The following is a 7395-nucleotide window of genomic DNA, read 5'->3' as shown; positions in this document are numbered from 1 at the left end:
ATACCTAAAAATTGATTCCAGGAGGATAGCACATCTACCTGTGAAAAGGAAAACAATAATGCTTTTAGAGGAATACATGGAAGAATATTTTCATGACCTTGGAGCAGGCAAAGATTTCTTAAATAGGCCACACAGGCACAAACTTTAAAAAAACTCTCTGGGTCTCGGCTGCCACCCAGGAGCAAAGTTAGGCCATGACCTCACCAACATGGTGCCGAGAGGTGGCCTGCAGGAAAAAGAAAAGTGTCGCACTGAAGAACCACTTCCGCTTCCGTTGGCGCAAGTGTTTTCATTTCCTCTGCTACGGTGACTAAGATGGAAGCGTTTCTGGACTCTCAGTCTAGACTTTGGGCCGGGGTTCCGGCCCCCGGGCAGTTTTACCGGATCTCGTCCACTCCCAGTTCCTTCATGGATCCTGCCTCCGCGCTCTACGGGGGTCCGATCATGCGGACTCAGTAAGTTCTCTGCGCCTTAGCCCGCGAAGGGGTGTGAACGTGGGGCCTGGTGCTGCTGGCGGGCTCCGAGAGAGCCAGACAAGGCGAGGCGGGGAACCGGGTTGCAGAGTCCCGGAAAAATAGGGAATAATTGGAAGGAGCCACAGAAAACCAGAAGCGGACCCAGTGCGCCGGAAGAGGGGCCGACTCTTCCCCCGCACCGCCCCTCTCCAGGCCTTTCCTCACTCTCCAGGAACCCCATGGTGACCGGGACCTCGGTTCTTGGCGTTAAGTTCGATAGCGGAGTGGTGATTGCGGCGGACATGCTGGGCTCCTATGGCTCCTTGGCTCGCTTCCGCAACATCTCTCGTATTATGCGAGTCAACAACAGCACCATGCTGGGGGCCTCTGGAGACTACGCAGATTTCCAGTATTTGAAGCAGGTTCTCGGCCAGATGGTGTAAGTTATGCAGACAACAGGTAGTAGCTTCCATGTAGGGAGAGGAATCCCAAGTGGGGAGAGGGATGGATGGAAGAGAGGGAGGATTCGAGAAGAATCGTTGGAGGTGGAAGATGTGGGAGTGTTTGCAATAGTTTTCCGTATTTGTGGGTGTAAATGGAGAAAAATGTGGTGACTTATTTTGGGGATGGGTGGAGATTCAGAATTCCATTCTCTCCTTTTTCTCACAACTTCTTAAGGATTGATGAGGAGCTGTTGGGAGATGGACACAGCTATAGTCCTAGAGCTATTCATTCATGGCTGACCAGGGCCATGTACAGCCGGCGCTCCAAGATGAACCCCCTCTGGAACACCATGGTCATTGGAGGCTATGCTAATGGAGAGAGGTTTATTTGAATTCTAACAATTTATTTGCTTGACCACCCAACCCAGTGCCTGTGTGGTGTCTCTTCTCTCTCTTCCCAAGTGAATCTCACTTTTAACTCAGACCCCATTCATCTAAGATACAGAAACCTGAGATGAAATGAGTTCTTTGACCTATTGTGTCCCGTTAGCTTCCTTGGTTATGTGGACATGCTTGGTGTAGCCTATGAAGCCCCTTCGCTGGCCACTGGTTATGGTGCATACTTGGCTCAGGTAAGCAATCAGTCTGAAAGGTGGGGGAGAAAGACAGTGGGGGTTAGTGGTTGTCTGTACTTCCCCTGGAATTCTGATGTGAGGAACAGGCTAGGATCCTTTCTGCTGAACAGATAATTGGTTGTCTTTGTAGTTCTTGGGCTATAAGTGTTGGCATTTATATCCCAGTGACAAAGGGTAGCATTCATGGGGTTCAACAGACATGTGCAAAGAGAGAATGTCCTATAACTTCCCCTTCAAATGGATCTTAGCACAAGTAAGCAGCATAAATTCTGGTAAGGCAGTAGGAATGTCACCTTTTCACGCACTTAGGCTTCTTTTTCGCAACATGGATTTGAAATGAACTACTTATTATTGATCCTCTGATATTTCCTATGGCCCCTTTCCCCCAACCCTGATCTCTCTAGCCCCTGCTGCGAGAAATTCTGGAGAAGCAGCCAGTGCTGAGCCAGACTGAGGCTCGAGACCTGGTGGAACGCTGCATGCGAGTGCTGTACTATCGAGATGCCCGTTCTTATAACAGGGTGAGGAGGAATGGGAAGAATAAGGATGCTGGGAATCTGATTGGCAGGCTCTGGATACTTGCAACTCCCGTCTCTAAGATTTGAAGGACGGATTGCCTCACTTCTGGGTCCCAAGTTTTCACACGTGGGGAAGATGCTTACTTGACCTTTGACCAGATCCCAAAGCCACTCACGTGGGGGTGGGCATTTTCATTGAGAACTCTTCTTTCTTTCAGTTTCAGATCGCCATGGTAACAGAAAAAGGTGTTGAAATAGAAGGACCACTGTCTGCAGAGACCAACTGGGATATTGCCCACATGATCAGGTGATTCAAGTTAAAATCAGTGGGAAAAAAATAGATGGTAGAAGAGTTGTGAAGCCCCTTGACTTGTTCTAAGCTGGGCTTTTCTGGAGGTCTAGAACCAGAAAAATTCTCTGGGTGGAGAGGGTTTGGAGGACAGAGCTGGTTTTTTAATTAATCGTCTGTTGTGTCACAATTGCATTATACTCTCTTCCTTTTTAGTGGCTTTGAATGAAATACAGATGCGTTATCCAGAACCGAAGTTGTACCCTCCTTTTAACTTTGAACTTGGCTGTTCAAAGTGAGACTTTTCTTTTGTAAAATAAATAAATCCTTCAAAATGCTTGCTGACTGACTTCATTGTCTGAGTAGGTCAAAGAGCAAAACTGCTGAGTATTGCCATTTGCCATGTCCTTTCCTGGCCAGAGAACCCTTAGGTCTTTCTCCTACCAAATAGAGAATTCTCTGCATGACAATAGAGACCCAGTGTTGTCTTCATGTGGGCCTGAACCAGAGGCAACTTCACATAGAAGCAAGGCTTAATCTTTCAGTGATAAAATAACTGGCCTTTTACGTTTAACATTTGTTTCTTCAACGTTTCCCCACTGCACTATTTCTAAAAGTATATAGAGTTTTCTGGTTAATGTTGGCTGTAGATGCAGCATCTAGTAGTACAGCTCTGTATAAGTTCACCCCCAAGTTGGAACTGGAGCCCTGATCCCTCACCCATCCAATCACCCTTCTGCATAAAGGAAATATGAAGTGATTTCATATTTACCCTAAATGTTTATAATAGTCTACTACTAAATTTTTAGCACTGTCAAAAAATCATGGTTGGCATAGTATATAGAACTGAATTAAATCACTTGGGGTATTAGCCAAGTTCCATCCTGGGAATGGCACCAAACCTAAATTTTACAAATGAACACCTTTAGGTGATTCTGATGCATACTACCTCCAAGCCTCTTTTTGAGAAACCAGTATAGGCAGCAAACCCCAAATCTCGTGAAATTCAGTGAGGTGAAACAGCTGCTTCTGTATTTATTTGTATTGCCAACGATGACAGCAACCTAGAAAATTCAAGCAAAGAAAACCATGTGCTTTCAGTTTGAATCTTCCACACATTCAATCTCAACACACAAAGTAGTCAATAAATACTTGTTTATTGATTAAACTGAATTATAAAAAACAAAACAAAAAAACTTCCTTCTACTACTAAGCCATGCAGGCAGAATCCACAAAGATAATTTCCTGGCCAAAACCCAGCTGATCCACTGATGATATTACGGTTTAAAAAAGACGACTCATCAAGAAAGTCATACATTGTGTAGAGGTCAGGAACCCAGCTCTGCTAAGGCTGTGGCTGCTGCTGAGACTACCAGATAGTAGAATTAGGTCCTTGTAGTCAACCAACCATAGTTCTTGAACTTTCTCAAAGGCAAAAGACTGACATGAAAGTCCATATTCTGTCAATAAAATGGCAGGCAAAAAGCTGGGGAAGAAAAGCCCAGATGGGTTTGCAGTTCAGTTTCCAGATGCCATGAGTTCACAAAGCTGGCCACGCTGTTTTCTGGGAGGCATCACTCCAGTTCACTCTATTATAGTGTGCTGGGGGTTAAAAAAACAAAAACAAAAACAAAAAAAAAAAAAAATGGGAAGGAGGGAGAAATAGGTGGCAACAAATGTCACACCTGTGCCAACAGGCCCATCACATCTTGAGCATCTCCCAGTCTGTGAAAGCCTATTAAACAGGGTCACCTAGGAAAAAAACCACATTGTTTATAAATCCATTTCCCCTTATTTTATTAAATGTTCCACTTATATACATTTTAAAGATGAACCATTTACAACCTGTGTAGGTTACCTTTCCTTGGTTCACAGGAAGGAAATGTTGCTGAAAGCCTCAGGATGAACAGAGTAGTAGTATAGCTGTGGGAAAGGTGGACTTGGTTTTTTGTTCCTTTTCTCTGTGTTACAGTACATTTCAGTTTATAACCATGAGTACACACAATTTTTAAAAAATCCCTCATGCAAGTTGTAGAAAAAATTTCTTCCGTTGAAGCTGGCAGTGAAAAATAAAGATTTGTCTTTATGCACACCTCAGTGTGTTTCTTCTTCATGTCAGATTCTTCTCTAAACTCTAATAGGGAAAGCCACAGGGTAGGCAGACATGTAGGCTAGTCTTCTTTAAAAAGTTCAACAATTAACCTCTTGCACAATTAGCTCCTGGCTGTAGGATATGTGACTTCTTGAACAGGCGTGCTGTCCACTCAACAGGAAGAAGTTCAATGAAGTAGGGATTGACACTGGGAGTTAGCAGGATGAAGACCCATAAACTGGGACTGGTTTCTACCCTAATGCTCTGTTTGATCACCTCTGTACCTCTTGTTTACTAATGACACATGTATGATCCTTTGTTGTCCGGAAGGATGTGAGAAAGGGGAAAGGGGCCAAGCATTGCAAGTGCAAAGAAAATTTGTTTTTATTGTGTTTTTGTCGGAGGGTGGTGAGGAAAGACAAATCTATCCATCATTCTGGTTGATTAAAGGTGGTTTCATGCATTTTTAAAGCCACAATTTTATGTCTAGAGTTGCTGTAGAAACCAACATCTCTGGAAAGGGAAGGAAAGAAAAGGAGAAGGAAGAGAGTTCAGTGGGATTTTTTTTCCATTTTCATTTTTATATAAAAGTGTTGAGACCACAATGAAAAAAGAATTTTTATCCATATATGTAATAAACCGGTTTGTGAACTACATATTTTTGTCTTTCTCATCCTCAGAAATGTTCTCACATTGACAATGGTTAGATAGCATCATGCCCAAAGACACTGGCCGCACAGTAAAAACAAACAAAACAAAGTAAAACAAAAAACAGAAGTACTATGATACAATTGAGGTAAGAGGGAAACAAAAATTTTAACATTCACCCACGAAGGATTTTTTTTTTCTTGATTTTGTCAGAAAATACCAAACACAGTGATTAAAATTTTTTTAAGTCACAAAAACCTGTTTTCGGCAGAAGTGAATAACCAATGGGCCAGCTCCTTGGCTCAGACATGATCACTATTGGTTTTCCTAAGAATCCACAAATGCACAGGGAAGTATCAGTCAACATCAGGGGGGAATGGTGGCATCAAATTAAAAAATATAAACCAAATACCCCACCTGGTATACCCCTTTTTTCCCTAAATCCCTCTACCCTCCCTCACACTTCCCACCCCCGTTCCACACTCCTTATAACCCCAACACTCAAATCTCCATCAGATCTAGATCAGCTTCTTCAAAGCCATAGAAAGACTCGGTCTCACTTTCACCCTCAAAGAGCTGGTGAAGGCTTTCAGACTCAATTGTCTCTTCAGGAGATGATCTGCATCTGGGAGTAGAAGCTGAGGGCTCCTCAGACTGTTCCCCACTCAGCTTCAGTTGCTCCTCTAGAGAGGCAATTAGCTCCTCCTGCATGTCAGCATTTCTTGTAGGTGAGTTAATGTTGCCATCAGGGCCAGGAAGAACACTGGCCACAAGGAAGGACCGCTGAACTAGCTCTGGACAGTCCCCAATGACACCCAGCACCTCACCCAACCAGACCAGCACCAGCTGAAGCAGGACATCAGAATCACATGCGGTATCTGCCATTTCCCGAGCCTGCTCCTTCCACTTTTTGTGCAGGAAGTTCTTAACAGTTCGTTTGATGCATACATCTAATGGCTGGATTTTGGAACTACAGCCTGCTGGGACCACTGCAGGCAAAGTGCTAGAGGCACTAAGCATAGCCAGTACCTCTTCTGATAAGTGAGTGCGATGACAGTCCATCACAAGCATGCCTTTGCTGTGCTGGCAAGCTGTATGCTTCTGCCACACTCGGGCTGACCACACCTCCATGATCTCATCATCACTGTAGCCACTCTCCTTTGCCTCTAGCAATACAGAGCTGGGCATATTGGCAGGCTGATCCACTTGCCCCCGGTAGAAAACCAGGGTGGGGAGGACGGTGCCATCTGCCAGAATGGCCAGCACCACATCACACCAAGGTTCCCCTGTGCCCACTGTCTGTAGGGCATTCTCCTTTCGGTCATCACTGCTCAGCACCTCCGTATCTAGAAACAAGGAGATCTCATCAATAGCCACAATCATGGACAAGGGTAAGTCCTGGTTGTGAATCTGCCGTTGCACAAATTCAATGAAGAGTCCTGCATTCTCTGCCACGTCCTTAGGTAGCATGTGGGCCACAGCTCGCCGAGCATGGGGAGTCAGGTGGTGCCGTAGCATGAAACGTACAGCCCACTCATAAGAGATCTTAAAACCCCCCTCCAAAGAACGTCCTATTTTGGTGGCCTTTTGGAATAAGGTCTCCTCATTTACAGGTAGCTGTTGCTCACGCTGGGTCAGCACCCACTCTGCCAGTTTCTCTTCTGCCTCTAAGCTCAGATATTTACCCTCTAGATTCTCTCCCTGGGAGGCCTGGAAGCGCCGTAGCCAGCGTCGGATACGTCGCTGGGGGTTTCGGAAGTGTTCAGCTGCCTGCTCTGTATTGCAGCATAGAGCAAACAGTACTACTCGAAGCTTCTTCACAGACAACTGCTCCTTCTTGCCAACCCCACTGCTACTACCCCCACCTGATGCTAGCTCAGGTTCCTGGATGACTGGACTTCCATCATCCTGGTCATCAACATTCAGACACTCAGTTCCCTCTACAGCCAAAGGTGGAAGAGCTGAAGGCTGGGGGTGAGTAGGGGTTGGTGGTGGGGTTGCAGTTGAGGCTGGTGATGGGAGTGCATGGGCCATGGGCATTGGAGGCTCTTCGGGCTCAGCCGGGATGGCCCCCGCAGGCTTCACAGTAGCAGCTTTGCTGTGGGTGAAGGAAGGAAGGGGGTACATATTCTTCAGGTTCCGGTCATGCACTCGGTCACGAGTCTGGCCATGCCTAAAGGGAGATCGATGTAGGAGAGGCAGAGAGAGAAGGAAGTAGGTCAATTAAACTAGGAAAATGAAATAATAATTATTACTATAAAAGGCCAAACACACTGAAAAACAGAAATTAAACCATGAAATGAGAGTTTCTGTTA

General features: G+C 45.3%; 2 protein-coding genes across 4 annotated transcripts in view; one reads left to right on the top strand and one right to left on the bottom strand.

The window, feature by feature from the left end:
* The first annotated feature begins 282 nt into the window (after positions 1–282).
* Positions 283–2678, top strand: PSMB4 (proteasome 20S subunit beta 4). The gene is made up of 7 exons (XM_037814716.1): positions 283–455; positions 688–894; positions 1134–1280; positions 1449–1530; positions 1938–2054; positions 2270–2358; positions 2557–2678. The coding sequence occupies exons 1-7, from the start codon at positions 316–318 to the stop codon at positions 2567–2569; spliced, it is 795 nt and encodes a 264-aa protein (XP_037670644.1). The 5' UTR covers positions 283–315; the 3' UTR covers positions 2570–2678.
* An 800-nt stretch (positions 2679–3478) lies between these two features.
* POGZ (pogo transposable element derived with ZNF domain) overlaps positions 3479–7395 on the bottom strand; it is a 45745-nt gene continuing 41828 nt past the window's right edge. For all 3 annotated transcript variants that reach the window (XM_037825995.1, XM_037825993.1, XM_037825994.1), the window contains exon 19: positions 3479–7253. In XM_037825995.1, coding sequence (XP_037681923.1) covers positions 5582–7253 — 1672 coding nt within the window. In that variant the 3' untranslated portion in view covers positions 3479–5581. The remainder of the gene's footprint in view (positions 7254–7395) is intronic.

This window comes from Choloepus didactylus, chromosome 2 (assembly GCF_015220235.1).
Source record: "Choloepus didactylus isolate mChoDid1 chromosome 2, mChoDid1.pri, whole genome shotgun sequence".
Taxonomy (NCBI): Eukaryota; Metazoa; Chordata; class Mammalia; order Pilosa; family Megalonychidae; genus Choloepus; species Choloepus didactylus.
The sequence above is the reverse complement of the archived record's forward strand: the minus strand, read 5'-3'. Positions and strand labels throughout refer to the sequence as shown.

Bases quoted from the DNA above. Each gene is read 5' to 3' on its own strand.
- PSMB4 (XM_037814716.1), top strand. From the start codon at position 316: ATGGAAGCGTTTCTGGACTCTCAGTCTAGACTTTGGGCCGGGGTTCCG. The intron at 456-687 runs GTAAGTTCTCTG...CTCACTCTCCAG, and splicing joins GGTCCGATCATGCGGACTCA to GAACCCCATGGTGACCGGGA. The intron at 2,055-2,269 runs GTGAGGAGGAAT...TCTTTCTTTCAG, and splicing joins ATGCCCGTTCTTATAACAGG to TTTCAGATCGCCATGGTAAC.